This window comes from Suillus clintonianus (genome assembly GCF_016758775.1).
Source record: "Suillus clintonianus strain FC179 chromosome Unknown DEU56scaffold_4, whole genome shotgun sequence".
In the NCBI taxonomy this organism is placed as follows: Eukaryota; Fungi; Basidiomycota; class Agaricomycetes; order Boletales; family Suillaceae; genus Suillus; species Suillus clintonianus.
Window position 1 is genome coordinate 173,946 of NW_024539228.1, and position 15,856 is coordinate 189,801.

Here is a 15,856-nt window from a genome sequence, read left to right on the forward strand (position 1 = left end):
GTTAGAGCAATATTAATGGCAATTCGTGAGGCGCTAATCACTTGAAGGAGATGTGGAGACAAAGAAAGGGCAGTTGGCATACGAGCACATACTAAATGGGAAACTTTCGGGTGTTACGTGGTGGCTGCGCACCCCCTAAACAGCTGTGCTCCGGGCTGTACCATGATGAAACAAAATATTATTTGGAGCAGAAGCCCAGTGTACCTTGTACAGTGCATTGTCTAAATTACAAAAAGGAATAAAACGTCTAGCTGGGTGTCATTGTATAGAGAGATCCTTAGTTATATTCGCTTGAAAACGTCTCCCGCGCGACCTTCAGAGCCACTTCAACCTGGTCGATGTTAACCCCAACACCTTGAGCACCATCCTCTTTCCCTCCGGCCTTTCCGCCAAGGATATCGCTCACTTTAGACGCCCATGTACGAGCGTTGAGACCTCTTGACCGTGCAGACTCGGAAACGTAGTTTGCGTGTGCGACTTTGCCGCCCTCTGCGTCGACACTGAAAACGTAGACCGCCTTGCCAAGCTTCTTGCCTTGCATAACGACGTTTTGCAAGATCTGGGCATCATGTTGAGTATAAGCTCCTTTTGTGGACGACTCTTAAGCATACCTTTGCATTACCATCAACCTCAAGGATGGCAAAGTAGACCTCTGAGTCAGGCTTCTCCTCAAAGAAGGTAACCAGAGCATTCACAGCCTGCACATATATCAATCGCCATACAAGAATAATATGCAAAAGAACACACCGCCTTGTTCAGCGCATTCTCCTTTTCCTTGATCTGCTTGTCAAGCGCCTTGCGAACAGTCGCCAAACGGTCTTTGAGCTCTGCTTTGAGAAGGACTGATATATCCGCCTGGCCAAGTTCCTGCAGAAACATTAGTCGATGCACGGTGCAAAAAAGACAGCTTATGACCCACCATACTGAGAGACTTGAGCCCGCTGTCCTTCTCCTTTCCTTCCGTCGACTCCAGCTGCTCAAGGCGGACTTTCAGAGAATTGGCAACACGGGATGCCTCGTGCGCTTCCTGGCCAGTCACAGCGACTATCCGCCGGATGCCCTTCGCGATCCCAGACTCCTCAGTGATAACAAAGTCTTTGATATCGCCCGTCTTCGCAACATGAGTGCCACCACAAAATTCAACACTCGTGCTCCGCCACTTTGGGTTGTCAATGTCCTTCGCGACCTCGTCTACATCGTACCCAAGCACGACAACACGAACAGGATCTGGGTACGCCTCGCCGAAGACGGCACGCAGCCCGGAAATCTTATGCGCAGTCGTGAGATCCAGGTCCTTGCCATATACCTTCACATTCTTCTTGATCCAGTCGATGCTCATCGACTCGATTTTCGCGAGCTCGGGGAGGGAGATCTGTGTTTTATGCGAAAAGTCAAAGCGGAGCTTTGTCGGTGCCACGAGCGAGCCCCTCTGGTCAATGTGGTCGCCGAGCACCTCACGGAGACAGAAGTTGAGGATATGCGTTGCGGTGTGGTTGCTGCGCAGCGGCCAGCGGCGGAGCTCATCGTAGGAGGAAATAATTTCATCACCAACGGAGAGTTGGCCGTATTTGAGAGAACCGGTGTGGAGGACGTAGCCGTTGTAGGCCTGGACGTTTGTCACTTCGAAATCGGTGGCGCCATCGATAACAATGTTGCCAGTGTCATACTCCTGACCACCAGCCTCTGCGTAGAAACTCGTGCGGTCGAGGAGCACGCCGAAATTTGCATCCGTTGGTATACCGGATGACGATGAGATGAATTCCTTGTTGTAGTAAATGCCCTTGACTGTAGCAGTGATGTTGCCAAGCTCTGAAAAAGTGCTTAAGTAAGGGCGAATCGTGGACAGGAAGTCACGCACGGAATTTAAACGAGTCATTTGTTTTGGGTATCGCGTCGTTCTTCTCCAATGCGGCAAGATCATGGACATCAAGCTTCACGACACCTGCCTTGTCCTTTTTGAATGATCCCTTGCTCGCGATCTTTGATTGTTCTTGCGCATCCTCGAACTCTTTCTCATTGATCCCGAGCCCAAGCTCCTCCGCCATGAGCCGCGTGAGGTCGACTGGGAACCCGTACGTGTCATACAGCCGCCATACATCTGCGCCGTTAAGCTCCTTGGCACCCAGTTCTTTCGTGCGCGACGCATATTGGTCAAAGAGTTTCTCGCCCCGATCAAGGGTACGTGAAAAGGACTCTTCTTCCTCGTCAAGGATCTCTTTTATATCGTCTTGCTTCTTCGTAAGCTCGGGGAAGACATCCCCCTGGTTCACAAGGTTCAAATCAGGTCGAGTCGATGCGGCAAATAGACTTCACTGACCATAGTCTCCACGACAACGGGCATTAAAGAAGAGAAAAATGAGCCGATAGGTGCACCAAACTTTTTCCTGACATAACGTGAACCACGACGAAGAATCCGACGAAGGACGTAGCCACGACCAACGTTGTTGGGCACACCGCCATCGCTCAGCGCAAACGAAAGCGTCCGTACGTGATCAGCGACGATACGGTAAGCAGTATCGATACCATCCACATCGTCATTGCCAAATTTCCCGGTATACGTTCTTGCTCCAGTTAATTCCTGAATGCGCGTGAATATGGGGTGGAACACATCAGTATCGTAATTCGAGAGTTTGTTCTGGAGAACTGAGACAAGTCGCTCGAAACCCATGCCAGTGTCGACATGCTTGCTTGGGAGCGGCTTTAGTGAGCCGTCATCATCGCGGTTGAACTGTATAAAGACGTTGTTCCATATCTCAAGGACGTTTGGGTCGTCACCATCGACGAGGTGTGCAGCATTACGTCCACCAATGCGGTCGAAGTGTATTTCACTGAGGAAGATCAACAGAGGAAGTTGAGAAACGGAATATACGCACCTACAAGGCCCACAGGGTCCGGTTGCGCCCATTTCTGTTGTAGGCGCGAATGAGTCACACAACGTTCATTGGATGATAGAACATGCTTACCCCAGAAATTTCCTTTCGACGCAATAACGTGGTCTGGCGAAATGCCCTGCTTTAGCCAGTGTTGTTTCGCCTCCTCGTCGGTGGGTATTCCATTTTGTGGGTCTCCAGCATAGTAGGTAACATATAGTCGGTCTTTTGGCAGCCCATATACGTTAGTCAAGAGATCCCATGAGAATTCGATGGCTTCTTTCTGTACAATAAATGTCGGCTAGGCCGAGTCGTCTGAAAATAAGCATCAAACCTTGAAGTAATCACCAAATGACCAGTTTCCGAGCATCTCGAAGAATGTGTGGTGGTAGGAGTCTTTGCCAACATCCTCCAGGTCTAGATTTGAAGTGTTATAAGTGAGGGCCGTCTTTACTATGGACTTGCATGTACCATTATGCTTACCGCCTGCTCTGATGCACTTTTGGCTGTTGAAAGCACGCTTCAGTTTACCTCGCTCGGAATTGGGATCGACGGTACCGAGGAATATGGATTTGTACTGATAGGATGTGAGCTTTGATACATAAAATCAAGGAATTGAACGAACCTGGTTCATACCAGCATTTGCGAACAGGAGAGTAGGATCATCGTAGGGTACGGTTGAGGAAGATGGAACAAAAGTGTGGTTTTTTGAGCGGAAGTAGCTGAAGAATTCTTCGCGCACTTTGGGTGCAGTCCATGGGCCGTCATAAGAGGAAGACATTCTTAGAGGCAAACGGAGAGTAATTCGATGAGATGGACGTCTTGATCGAAGGAGAGATGCTGGCAGAAATGCAAGTCTCATCTAGATTTTGGTGTTTCCGCAATTAGAATTAATCATTATCGGTATTTTGACTCGACACTGATCACGTGACAAATATCAGTCGCGTATGTACTTTTGTACACAAACCGGGTGAAATTTGGGTGAAATTTAGGATAACGAGTCAGCGACGTCGACTGGAGATGACTCCGACGATCTCCTTTGCTGCAATTGGGGGACTAGGGAAATATTACTTGGAGAAATGGATCGCCTACATATGTGAATGAGATATAATTAGAGTGATATCCATGGTTGTGGTCAGGTGACGTGACCTGCCCTGAAGTCGATCGATAAGCCAAAGACCAAAAACTTTACTTTTGAGATCCTCATACTCCGGTCGGTGTGCATTCGACTCACCATCCAAACTTGTTCAAAAGGATCCCGTTTCTTCCTTTTTTCATTGTATCCTTGTAAAATCTAGACACCATGGTGTACGTATTCGCTTAGATTTACATTTCCGATGCACTGATTATCGTTTATGATCACAGCAACTTCACAGTAGGTGAGCACACAGATCGTACCCAAGAAAACCAGATCTCGTTCTCAACAATTATTTGAATCATAGACCAGATTCGTGGGCTCATGGACAAGCCCACGAACATCCGTAACATGTCCGTCATTGCCCATGGTGAGCAAGATCACGTCGATCATCACATACTCGATCTTATCTAAATTACTTAGTCGATCACGGAAAGTCCACCCTCACCGACTCCCTCGTCTCAAAAGCCGGTATCATTGCTGCAGCAAAAGCTGGTGACATGCGTTTCACAGACACACGAGAAGATGAAAAGGAGCGTGGTATCACGATTAAATCAACTGCTATATCCATGTACTTCGAAATGGCAAAGGAAGACGTCGAAAATATCAAGCAGAAGACTGAAGGCAAGCCTTCAATTCCGATTTCGCTAATTTTCGCTAATCAATTCCTACTTCAGGCAACGAGTTCTTGATCAACTTGATCGACTCACCAGGTCACGTCGACTTCTCATCAGAAGTCACGGCAGCTCTCCGTGTCACTGATGGTGCTCTCGTCGTCGTCGACTGTATCGAGGGTGTCTGCGTGCAGACAGAGACAGTGCTTCGTCAAGCTCTCACGGAGCGTATCAAACCCGTCGTTATCATCAACAAGGTCGACCGTGCCCTGCTCGAGCTCCAAGTTTCAAAAGAGGACTTGTACCAGTCCTTCCAGCGTACCATCGAGACGGTCAACGTCATTGTCTCGACTTATCATGACGCTGCCCTTGGTGACGTCCAGGTCTACCCAGACAAGGGTACCGTTGCCTTCGGTTCAGGTCTCCATGGTTGGGCTTTCACCCTCCGCCAGTTCGCTGGTCGCTACGCTAAAAAGTTCGGTGTACCTAAAGACAAACTTTTGGCTAAGCTCTGGGGTGATAACTACTTCAACCCTGCCACTCGCAAGTGGAGCACGAAGAGCTCCGATGCCGAGGGCAAAGCCCTTGAACGGTCCTTCAACATGTTCGTCCTTGAGCCCATCTTCAAGATTTTCGATGCCGTCATGAACTTCAAGAAGGACCAAATCGGCCCCATTTGCGAGAAGCTCGATGTCAAACTGACGTCTGACGAGCAAGATCTCGAGGGCAAGGCTCTCCTCAAGGTCGTCATGCGCAAGTTCCTGCCTGCCGGTGACTCCCTCCTGGACATGATTGTCATCAACCTTCCTTCCCCTGCCACTGCTCAACGCTACCGTGTTGAGACTCTCTACGAAGGTCCCATGGATGACGAGTCTGCCATTGGTATCAGAGACTGTGACCCCAAGGCCCCCCTTGTGCTCTACGTCTCGAAGATGGTTCCCACTTCAGATAAGGGACGTTTCTATGCCTTCGGTCGTGTATTCTCCGGCACCGTTCGTTCTGGCCCCAAGATCCGTATTCAGGGCCCCAACTACGTACCCGGAAAGAAGGAAGACTTGTTCGTCAAGTCAGTTCAGCGCACGGTGCTCATGATGGGTCGTTACATCGAGCCCATCGAGGATTGTCCTGCCGGTAACATTGTTGGTCTCGTCGGCATTGACCAGTTCTTGCTCAAGAGTGGAACTCTCACCACCTCTGAGACTGCACACAACATGAGGGTCATGAAGTTCTCCGTGTCCCCTGTCGTGCAGGTCGCTGTTGAGGTCAAGAATGCTGCTGATTTGCCCAAGCTTGTCGAAGGTCTCAAGCGTTTGTCGAAGTCTGACCCCTGTGTCCAGGCTTGGATTGCTGAGACCGGTGAGCATATTGTCGCTGGTGCCGGTGAGCTGCACTTGGAAATTTGCTTGAAGGTAAATGGCTATCTGCTTGCTGAATTTCGTTAGTCTAACCCTTATTCTAGGATCTCCAAGAAGATCACGCTGGTGTTCCTCTCAAGATTTCTGACCCTGTCGTCGGCTACCGTGAGACTGTCAAGGCTCAGTCCTCCATCGTGGCCTTGTCCAAGTCGCAGAACAAGCACAATCGTCTCTACGCCCAGGCATTGCCTCTCGATGAGGAGCTCACCAAGGCTATCGAGGCTGGTACCGTTAACTCGCGTGACGATTACAAAGCCCGTGCTCGTATTCTCGCCGATGACTTCTCTTGGGATGTCACTGATGCAAGGAAGATCTGGTGTTTCGGTCCCGATACCACTGGCCCCAACTTGCTCGTCGATGTTACCAAGGGTGTGCAGTACCTCAACGAAATCAAGGACTCTTGCGTTGCTGCCTTCCAGTGGGCAACGAAAGAGGGTGTCTGCGCCGAGGAGAATATGCGTGGTATCCGTTTCAACATTCTTGATGTCACTGTAAGTGTGCTTCATGACTTCCCCCATTTGCATTTTCTTACGCGATGATCACAGCTGCATACCGATGCTATCCACCGTGGTGGTGGACAAATCATTCCTACATGTCGTCGTGTCTGCTACGCTGCATGCTTGCTTGCTACCCCTGGTCTCCAGGAGCCGGTGTACCTTGGTACGTTCCGATCGCTTCTCATTCCTACCGGGTACTGATGTCCTTCATAGTCGAGATCCAATGTCCTGAGAACGCTATTGGTGGTATCTACAGCGTGTTGAACAGGCGTCGTGGCCAGGTCTTCAGCGAAGAGCAGAGGCCAGGAACACCCATGTTCACTGTCAAGGCCTACCTCCCCGTCATGGAGTCCTTCGGCTTTAACAGCGATCTCCGCTCACAAACAGCCGGCCAAGCCTTCCCTCAGAGTGTGTTCGACCACTGGGAAATCATGAACGGATGTACGTAATTGCGTGTACGACGTTCGAAGAATGATGCTAATGAAATTTATCAGCACCTCTCGACAAGGGCAGCAAGCTCGAAGAACTCGTCAGGGGTATTCGTGTGCGCAAGGGTCTCAAGGTAATGAGCGTCTGCACGCTATCCTGGAAGATGACTGACACCCGATATCTAGCCCGAAATTCCACCTGTCGACAACTACTACGACAAGCTGTAAAGCATTGTACGAAAGTGCTCACGATCAAACTTCTGGAATACGTTCCTTGTTGTCATCCCTATTTTCACGAAATTCAATTGTTGTACTCTTGTATGCTTGATGATTTGGACGCCCATACCTAATAGTTTGTTAGCAATGCTGAGAATGTTGGTGAGGCGCCAACACATGATAGCTCCCGGATGCGGATCCCCAACCGCCGGTAGCTTGAGTGACACCCCGATAGGCTTGACGTTATGACTTCGACAGGTGCTTAAAAGGCAGATCGCATGTAGCGTATGGTGCAGTTCACTTGAAATTCTCTCGGGATGGAAGATACCTCGCATATGGCGGAAACGACAACCAAGCGACTCTGTGGATGGCCCAAGACATAGCTCCTGAGCCTCCGGTACGCGCACTCAACTTCTTTCTTTCCCTTGCTCACAAAACTATCACAGGTCGACGCTACAAATCCTCTCACAGGAGGGAGATGATCCATATGGTGACTTTTTTCAGGTAAACCTTGTGTTTTGTCATGCAAGTGTTACCAGTACTGCAGTGTTGACAATAAGCATTTGTAGACTTCCCAGCCTCATCACACTTCGGCACCATCTGGTCCCTCTCGTCATTCTCGGCGTCCCAGCCCATCCCCAGCTTGGCGCATCTGAAACATCATCGTCCCATCTCGACGCCACTCACCGGCGAATGAGTCCATCGGGCTGCAACAACGCCCCAAGCGCAGTCTCTTCTCGCGGCATGTAGGTTCGAGGCCTGTAACAACCTCCGCCGCCAAGAAAACAAAAGTGAGTAATGTATTATGCGTCCCTCGTTCTGCTGCAGTTATACGTAACAAATCCTCCAGAGACGCTGGATAGTACTTCCCCCTAGGAAGACTAGCGGTCAGACTGGTCAGTCGTCCTCGACAACAGCTCAGAAACCTCAACAACCCTGGCTTTGTTTTTAACACACCCTTGATTTACGTCCCACTGACCCATCCCAGCCCCATCTTGCCATTGCTCTGCTATCTCGTCCCGCGAACAGAGTGTTCACTTCACAAGGTTGCACTGGCTTTCTATCTGCGATCTCCCCACCAAAGATTCCTCCATCCAAACCTCGAGTGCTACCAAAGCAGCCACGCCCGTCAGGCGCCCTAAATTCCACAAGGGACACATCCCTTCCCTATCGGTCTCCTTTGCAAAGAGGAGAGCGCACGTTCTCAACGTGCGAAGAAGCCCCATACGAGGGAACCTTCGTGATCGCTCCTCGCGTCCCAGATGCTCATGCACGGCAGCCCCTTTCCCTATTGGCAGCATCGCAAATTACAACTGCAGGTTCTTTACACAAGGATCTTACCAGTAAGAAACGCGAGTCAGGGCTTCCGAATGAAATAAATAGTGTCTCTGTCTCGCTTAACTCTGCCTGGGGACTTGAGTCTGAAAGCGTAAATGCAAAAGATAGGTATGGGCCTAGGGTTGGCCTAAGGCGACCGACGAAAACTAATTACAGAATACACCATACTAATTTCATCATGCAGCCCGCAGTTGACGTATCGATGTTTTGAATGGGCGGCGGGGGAGGTGTATAGCCTGCGAGGTGCTCGCCTACATTATCATTGTATGAATGGGTACGATTTTGAAGTCGATGTCTTGATCTGTTATGACTTTGTTAGCTTTTTGTAGGGTAGGGGCGTGATCTGGATGAGAACACAAGTAAATGAACAAACCAAATGGCATAACTCGCCTCTCTCGAGTCCGGACTGCCAATTATGGTCTGCGCTGTGGGAACTCGATACTTGCATGAATTTCAGATATCCTCGCCAGTTTCAACGTTCTTCGGAACAAATAACATAAATACATATTACGACGAAATATTTGCGAAGACCTATGTCTAGATCTCTTTGAAATCCGCTCTGCAGCACCAAATAAATAAGTACCACGACAAAACTTGAAAATCAAGAAAGAAAAAGCCAAATTCTCCTGCTCCTTGCATAGCACCAGATTACCGTGAACTCCATTGAGCATCTCCTATGCTACACGCCACTGCCAGTTGATATATGCACGCGCTCCTGGAAAGCGATTGAGGTCATGCCGGTTGCTGCATCAGAGTCAGCCACGAGCCGAGCGTGATATTCTCGAATGCTAAGGATGAGGCGTGGTCCCATCACAAAGGACTGTATGGTTTGCAAAATCTGAGGAAAACCAAGAAAAATTTGTGTTTCGAGGGAAAATGGGTCCTATAGAAATGATGAACTGCGGTCGCATGCAGAGGTCAGTGAAGTATTGCCATACCCCTGAGAGCATTGGAAAAAAATAGTAGAGGGAGGACACGGCAACAAAACTAGCGCGTTAAATCATTCAGCGGAAAAGGGAACCACATTCACAATATAAGCTCACCTCACAAAGTAAAGCACATGGGATTTTATCAACACCGTGAAACAGTCTCCGATAATCCCTCCTGCCGAATGCTGTCGCAGTTCACGGAAGTGTTTTACAGTAACCCAGACTGCGAGGCAAAGTGCAAGGACCTCCCAGACAGTGCTGAGTATCCAAGTCATGGAAGCCAGAAACGGGTCATTGCCCGCATAGCCAATCGCGCACGCATGGGTGCCAGAGAGAATGAGTTCCTCTTGTATTCATCAATGAGCGCCATGCACGGTTTTCGTTAACAACTAAATGTACCCCCTGAAGTTTGCCTCGTTGTCATTGCCATGACCACTCCGTTGAAAATGTTGACAGCCAAGGACACGACGACGAGGGGTATCAGGATCCTTCTGGATCGTTGACACATGGCATGTAACCGAGTGATCATGATGACTGCGACATGTTTCGGTCAAGTCAGTACCACAGGTCCTGTAGCTGCACAACTCACCACACAGCATTGGAAATGCCACAACAGCCGTCCAATTCCACACGAGGTACAGAATCCCGCCTGAGAAATCCAGTTAGTGATGGGCCTTGGGTGGATCACACACTACAAACAGACTCACATCTGTAGCAGTCATGATAGCAAACGAAGAAGCTGGTCAAGAATGACACTCACCCCTACAGGGTGTCGCGGTTAATTGAATGGGAATATCAGACATCTGTGCAGAAGACTCACTGCATCTGTCAACAAAATCGTCGGAACATTGCCTGTATGCCACTGGTCAGAGGATACAAACACGGTGAATGCGAGAAGACATACCCAGTATGTCCAGGCTGATTGCGGGAGATAGCATATTAGCACGACACCAATTGTCAAGCCTTCTGAACATACGTAATATATACAAATCCAAAATAGCGCAGCTAGGATATTGTCAAGTCAGCAGAAATTCACAAGAGGCAAGGTACGTACACTGAGATAGAGGACGGTCATCAGGGACCAGCGTTGTCTCTGTCGCAAATCAATATTGTTCTTCTGACATGGAACTGTGCTCACCCAGACCAGTTCGACCTACAAATAAATCTTAGCGAGATGGCTGCTCCGGTCATAGTATCAACATACCTCTTGTCCGAACGTAAGGGCTGGAATACTTGTGAGAAATCAGCAATTCTCTAATGTTATGGTGCTCACCCCAATCATACGCCACTACAACAAAGGCGGCAACTGGAAACCCACAATCAAGGTCAGATCGAGACATCAGCGCCGAACTCTGACTGCTCTTCACGAACCTGTAAAATAGCTGCCAATACGCCAAGCGTTGATGAGTGGCCACCAACTAGGGTCGTCTGAGACTAGTGTCATACTGTTAGAGGATGGATGTGAGGGAGCGGGGAACTTGGTGGACATACGACGATGATATTCGTGCTAGATATACCACCACCATCCAGTGCTCGTATGACCGAAATGAGATCGAGGGATGATCGATGATCTCCGCTCCTACCAATGGATATGATGTCACGTTCGAAGTGATGTAGCGTGAATAAAATGCCGGTGATGCGAAAGTGATCGGGTACTGAAGGTTCGATGCCAGCGATCACCGCACCCCGCGCCAACGGCAGAATCGTTTAGTGTTGGTGCGGCAGTGTCTTCCCTTCTATCGAAGTCGTTCATTACTAGTAGATCTCTTATATCGTTGATCTTCATTCTAGTGGTGTTGCCAGCCTGTACTTGCATAATCAGGAAATGAATAATGTTTTCAAGATGTGGGGTTCAACGTACGTAGAACAAGTCAGAGAACTTGAACACCGCAAAAGATGAAAGAACATCTAGAACTGTTCGTGATTTTGTCACTTTTGTTCTGATGCCATTCTCACATGCTGGTCGTGATGCATGATGGGCGCAGTATTTTCGAATTTGCATCGTGGAGTTGGTGCGGTGGTGAGAGGCATCATGCATCAGTTTTCACAGCCAGAGATATGTGCATCATGGGCGCAGTATTTTCGAATTTGCATCGTGGAGTTGGTGCGGTGGTGAGAGGCATCATGCATCAGTTTTCACAGCCAGAGATATGTGCATCATGGTTGAAATTCCGCGATTGATATCTGGTGAAGATACAACACCATCTCTAGCTCAAGATAGCAACACGGGGGAAAAGAAGAGTGGGAAGCACCGTGAACGACCGCATCAAGCCTGACTTGTTGTTCTTCAATCTAGCTGCCAGCGTACACCTTCGACGTTGAATACAATGAAGCCCGATGCGAAACGTACCACACTAAATCCATCATGTAGTCGATGCCGATTGGAGTGATGAAGTCGACTTCTTCATTCGCTGTTCGTAGGGTAGCCTGGTATGGAATACCGTCAATGTCTCACGTGAGCCTGTTACTACCAGGACTACATAGTACACCAACACCTCCAGAACACCCACTAAAGATCAAGATTCGAGAATGCAGAGGCTGTAGACGGAGAGGTGATTGGTGGATCGTCATTGGAATGTTTCTGTGCTAGCACGTGGATAGCTTGATCAGAAAGATATCGCATTCAGCTGGGGCAATATCCTCGAATGAAGTCGGAGATAACTTCATCGAGTAGGCACTGAGATCGATAGTTCCGCCTCCAGCATCAACAACGATGACTCCCTGGCTGTCAGATTGATCTTCCTCCTCGTCCGAGTAATCTGACACATCTATAAGGTTTTTAGAGAATATATCCGACGCAATCATGCTGGTAAAACAGAAATGAAGACTTACTTCGCCAGCAGTCAAGAGGTGCACGTGAGATTGCTCCTCCTTAGATGAGATGAAACCAGTGATCTCGACAGCGCGTCTAACCTGTTGTTGTTGGCCTTCCAAACCGCTCGGATGCGTGAGCATGAACTCGATAGAGTTCTCAACCGATCTCCAGAAATTCAGATGCGATTCCTGGATGTAAGTCCGAGCGCATTGGAAGAGGTAGCGGCACTTCACGTCACCCACATTGCCAATTAGCCTGGGTCCGCGGCCTGTTCGAGAGGAGAGAAGATAGACCGTCGAAGGTCCACGAGTCCTCCACTGCTGGAGACAGAGATCTAGAGGGCTCTATTAGAATCTGTGACCGACAAAGGCGAGACGGCGACTACTATACTCTTGGAGGACACAGACAAAGTGCTGGTACCTTCGGAATTCGAATGTCGAACACCTTTCTAAGACTTGCTTACCAGCAGTTAAAATGGAGTGTCAGGGAGATGTCGACAAAAACAACACACATAGCCTAACCAAGCAAGAGAGTAAGCGTAAATCGCGTATCCAAAGATCAGTCACTACCAAAGCAAAGATATTGCATATAGATGGAAATACGGAACAGGTAGAGTTACTTCACGGGGAAGCAGGCTGAGAAGCAGAGACAGCAGGACGAGTTCAGCGTGGGATACACCAAAGTGCGAGGCAAAAATTGCCTCAACAACCATAGTCTTCTTCTTGAGTAGGCTGTTGTGTCGCCGTCTGTGCCTCAGGCTGACGCTGAGGGGTCGAATGTGGCTGCGACGCAGGTTGAGCTACTGTTGAGGGCGACTGACCAGTCTGAGCTTTCGAGGTGGTCTTCACAGGGGGTGGCGCTACGTAGACTCTCTGAAGATTAGGTGATGTATAAATACATCATAATGAGGGGACACCTAATACACTGCTTACCTTTTTTTCTTCCGGAAGAGACGGCGTTTGGGGTGTTGTTGCATCGCAGTGGACCCCCTTGCTGCAGGGCGATATCGAAAGGGGATGAAGAAGTCGCACGAGGAGAGGGACCAGACAGTGTCGCTTGAAAAAGTCGCTGTATGGATATTCTCCCCCCTCTAAATCATCTGTGATGTATCTTCCATCCCGAGAGAACGATACACGAAAGGGTTTTGCAATCCTCCTGGGTAAATGGCTGTCTGGGTCGGTTTTGGAACTCTGTGTCCCATAACTTGCAATACCAGGATAACCCACGTATGCCAGTACACTGTGTTTGGGTGGAAGTGCGACGGAATTCACCAAATCGTTGTGTCTGAACTTTGAAGCGATGGAGTTCTGTGCCTGAGTTACTTTGTCGAAAACAACGTGCGAATTTGTTCGAGGTTGGCCGACAACCACAACGTACTTGTTCCCCAGTCTTCGATGGGACCGACAACGAGCTTGCCTGTCTTTTCTAAATGCAGATTGTTTGACTCCGCCTGATGCTATTCTGTCGCCTGACGGTGAATATGCAAGACCCTGCAAGACCACACTCACATTACTGCAGCCTGCTCCGTCTTGATTGCGCCCACCTCGATTTCTCTGCTTTCTGCTTTTCAAACGAGGGTTATTCCATCATCGGACCCGCTTGCGATATTGTCTCCACTGGGAGACCACGACAGTGACCGCACGTTTCAACTATGATCTATTTGTCGGTCTTCCATCGCTGAACGCTTCCGTCTTCCCTCCCGCACACAGTTTTCTTTCCGTGCAATGAAAGTACCATTGCCCATATCCTTCTACTCTCGCCTATCCATGGTTCTCCATCAAGAAAAGTTCCACTTGCACACCATGCCGTCCAACGAACCACTCACGATGTGAACCTCATTATACGATCATGGCCTGTCCGTGTGCTCAGAATCGGAAGCGACCACGCTCGAAATACTGGAGGATGTTGGTTCAAGCACACCATCTGAGTCACGGACGATTCTCTTACTCGAACTCCTGCACTTGTGCATTTGCATTCTCGCAATCTTCGTACTAACTCAGAAAATGGCGATGTTGCGCGCCGTTGGTCAACCACAGTCATATTCGTACCTCTTTCTTCCAGTAGTAAAGCCTAACATCGGTTGTGTTGGTGAGCAAAATGCTGTTTCTCCTTTCACCCTCGTTTCTTTCTGGGCACCGATTTCTTTTTCACTGGCCTTCCCTCCTTCCCAGCTAGACGTCCTTTCCGTTCTTCAAGTATCTTCTGCACTCCCCTGTTCCATCCCCACCATTCTACCCTTATATCTTCCCAACCTCTCCTTCACGATACATCCACACTTGTTCATCTGGCTGAGCTGTACATGCATTCATTTTTCCTTCACATGGGACGCTCCAAGCATAACCAACGACGCCTCTGGTCCAGCTCGGCAGTGCGGCATAATATTGCTGAACCTCGTTCCAGCTATCGTCATTCATTTAGTTCAACCACCACCGCTCTTTCTACCGGTTGATGGGTGCATCTTCCGTATGCCATCCTGTTTCTCTTTGAATTTACCCTCCAACCCTCGGCATTCCGACCACTGTCGCTCTTTCTACCATATCGTTTCGTTTCTTTCCCCCTCTGTTCTTATCACGGCATTTCAACATCTCGTCTTCCAAGCTTCAACGCCTCCCCACACGTTCCTATATTATACCCCTGACATATGAAGCACCTCCATACTATCGAGCAACATAGCTTGGTCGCAGTTCATTGTTGGATTTCGACTTTGTCTCCCCAATCCTTGGCCCCGACACATGGTCGCCCTGGAAGAATATGCGGCCCAGATTGTCTCGGCGCTCTATACCTATCTCTCCATCCTTTCATCATTGCATCACCCCTTAGGCCCTCTCAGCGCCCCCTCTGATTATTATCCTTCTGTTAGCTTGGAGTGCAGTTGACGAGTTATGGCTTGTCGTAAATCTCCACATATAAGACACGTTTGTAAACCATGCTACTTACTGTTTGCGTATGAAAAACACATATGGTTATTAAGCGCGTGCGCTCGAGATCGGTGATCTTCTGAGGTGAAGATGACGTCTTCTCAAGGCGCCGGGCTCAGGAATCTAAAAATCGTTTCAAAGTACGACTTGCTACACCTGTATCCCCAACATCAATCAGAGGGAAGGTTCCTCCTAAAGCCGCGTGCCAAAGAAGACTTATGGCGAGGCACAAAGCTTTAAGTCCTAGTAGCATCGGCTTGCCTATCAGCTTCCTTCCTGCAAGCACGATCCATGACAAGCTCGAGTTTCATAGCCATTCCTGCAGTCAGTGGCGGAGAAGCAGAAATTCAAGTCATGCGGCAATCACTGTAGGAGGTCAATGTTGACGGGAAGACCGTTTGACTACACGGTAAGAAGTTAGTCGAACCTGTGGTTAAGCCGGTCCTTTTAGTACTCGATATATATATAAATTTGTGTGCTGTACCTTTTTGAATAAAGACAGAGTACTGAGATAGCCTGATCTCCAGACATGACTCAGCTGAAACCCATTTTTGTATCACCGCCGGGTTATGTAATCTCCGATATGGCTGGTCCTAGGTTTGTTCAACTTCGACATTTGCACATCCTATGGATATGCATGTATCCCATACGTATCGCAATCATTACTGGTGCACTGTTCGT

At 48.9% G+C, this 15,856-nt stretch overlaps 6 protein-coding genes across 6 annotated transcripts; 2 read left to right on the plus strand and 4 right to left on the minus strand.

Moving 5' to 3' along the window:
- Positions 1–158: 158 nt before the first annotated feature.
- On the minus strand, positions 159–3,743 carry DEU56DRAFT_847778 (tRNA synthetases class II (A)-domain-containing protein). Its single transcript, XM_041355153.1, has 10 exons — positions 3,496–3,743; positions 3,342–3,447; positions 3,205–3,287; positions 2,964–3,153; positions 2,318–2,907; positions 1,859–2,261; positions 920–1,809; positions 748–867; positions 612–698; positions 159–559 (listed from the first exon to the last, which is right to left on the minus strand). The coding sequence occupies exons 1-10, from the start codon at positions 3,730–3,732 to the stop codon at positions 278–280; spliced, it is 2,988 nt and encodes a 995-aa protein (XP_041214287.1). The 5' UTR covers positions 3,733–3,743; the 3' UTR covers positions 159–277.
- Positions 3,744–4,075: 332 nt separating this feature from the next.
- On the plus strand, positions 4,076–7,366 carry DEU56DRAFT_769334 (P-loop containing nucleoside triphosphate hydrolase protein). Its single transcript, XM_041351317.1, has 10 exons — positions 4,076–4,178; positions 4,236–4,249; positions 4,313–4,375; positions 4,429–4,629; positions 4,683–6,028; positions 6,079–6,525; positions 6,580–6,694; positions 6,745–6,972; positions 7,026–7,093; positions 7,146–7,366. The coding sequence occupies exons 1-10, from the start codon at positions 4,174–4,176 to the stop codon at positions 7,185–7,187; spliced, it is 2,529 nt and encodes an 842-aa protein (XP_041214288.1). The 5' UTR covers positions 4,076–4,173; the 3' UTR covers positions 7,188–7,366.
- A 1,018-nt stretch (positions 7,367–8,384) lies between these two features.
- Positions 8,385–8,928, minus strand: DEU56DRAFT_769348 (uncharacterized protein). The gene is given in 3 exon segments (XM_041351318.1): positions 8,385–8,640; positions 8,668–8,719; positions 8,732–8,928. The coding sequence occupies 2 exon segments, from the start codon at positions 8,688–8,690 to the stop codon at positions 8,442–8,444; spliced, it is 222 nt and encodes a 73-aa protein (XP_041214289.1). The 5' UTR covers positions 8,691–8,719; positions 8,732–8,928; the 3' UTR covers positions 8,385–8,441.
- Positions 8,929–12,028: 3,100 nt separating this feature from the next.
- Positions 12,029–13,273, minus strand: DEU56DRAFT_976373 (uncharacterized protein; the record flags this gene model as incomplete). The annotated part of the gene is made up of 4 exons (XM_041359609.1): positions 13,190–13,273; positions 12,827–13,129; positions 12,643–12,720; positions 12,029–12,591 (listed from the first exon to the last, which is right to left on the minus strand). The coding sequence occupies exons 2-4, from the start codon at positions 12,843–12,845 to the stop codon at positions 12,029–12,031; spliced, it is 660 nt and encodes a 219-aa protein (XP_041214290.1). The 5' UTR covers positions 12,846–13,129; positions 13,190–13,273.
- On the minus strand, positions 12,912–13,424 carry DEU56DRAFT_769378 (uncharacterized protein; the record flags this gene model as incomplete). The annotated part of the gene is made up of 2 exons (XM_041351319.1): positions 12,912–13,129; positions 13,190–13,424. Coding segments are annotated over 2 exons (288 nt in total), but the record flags the coding sequence as incomplete, so codon positions are not given.
- Positions 13,425–13,869: 445 nt separating this feature from the next.
- DEU56DRAFT_370876 (uncharacterized protein) lies at positions 13,870–15,148 on the plus strand. The gene is made up of 2 exons (XM_041345901.1): positions 13,870–13,895; positions 13,967–15,148. The coding sequence occupies exon 2, from the start codon at positions 14,261–14,263 to the stop codon at positions 14,900–14,902; it is 642 nt and encodes a 213-aa protein (XP_041214292.1). The 5' UTR covers positions 13,870–13,895; positions 13,967–14,260; the 3' UTR covers positions 14,903–15,148.
- The last annotated feature ends 708 nt before the right edge of the window (positions 15,149–15,856 follow it).

Excerpts from the sequence above, each read along its gene's own strand:
- DEU56DRAFT_847778 (XM_041355153.1), bottom strand. The coding sequence starts at position 3,732 with ATGAGACTTGCATTTCTGCCAGCATCTCTCCTTCGATCAAGACGTCCA. Across the intron at positions 3,288-3,341 it reads AGCAGGCGGTAAGCATAATG|ACCTGGAGGATGTTGGCAAA; the intron begins GTACATGCAAGT and ends CTTCAAATCTAG. Across the intron at positions 699-747 it reads AGAATGCGCTGAACAAGGCG|GCTGTGAATGCTCTGGTTAC; the intron begins GTGTGTTCTTTT and ends ATATATGTGCAG.
- DEU56DRAFT_769334 (XM_041351317.1), top strand. Across the intron at positions 4,630-4,682 it reads TATCAAGCAGAAGACTGAAG|GCAACGAGTTCTTGATCAAC; the intron begins GCAAGCCTTCAA and ends TTCCTACTTCAG. Across the intron at positions 6,029-6,078 it reads ACTTGGAAATTTGCTTGAAG|GATCTCCAAGAAGATCACGC; the intron begins GTAAATGGCTAT and ends CCCTTATTCTAG.
- DEU56DRAFT_769348 (XM_041351318.1), bottom strand. The coding sequence starts at position 8,690 with ATGAAATTAGTATGGTGTATTCT. Across the intron at positions 8,641-8,667 it reads AAATTAGTATGGTGTATTCT|GCCAACCCTAGGCCCATACC; the intron begins GTAATTAGTTTT and ends CGGTCGCCTTAG.
- DEU56DRAFT_370876 (XM_041345901.1), top strand. The coding sequence starts at position 14,261 with ATGGCGATGTTGCGCGCCGTTGGTCAACCACAGTCATATTCGTACCTC.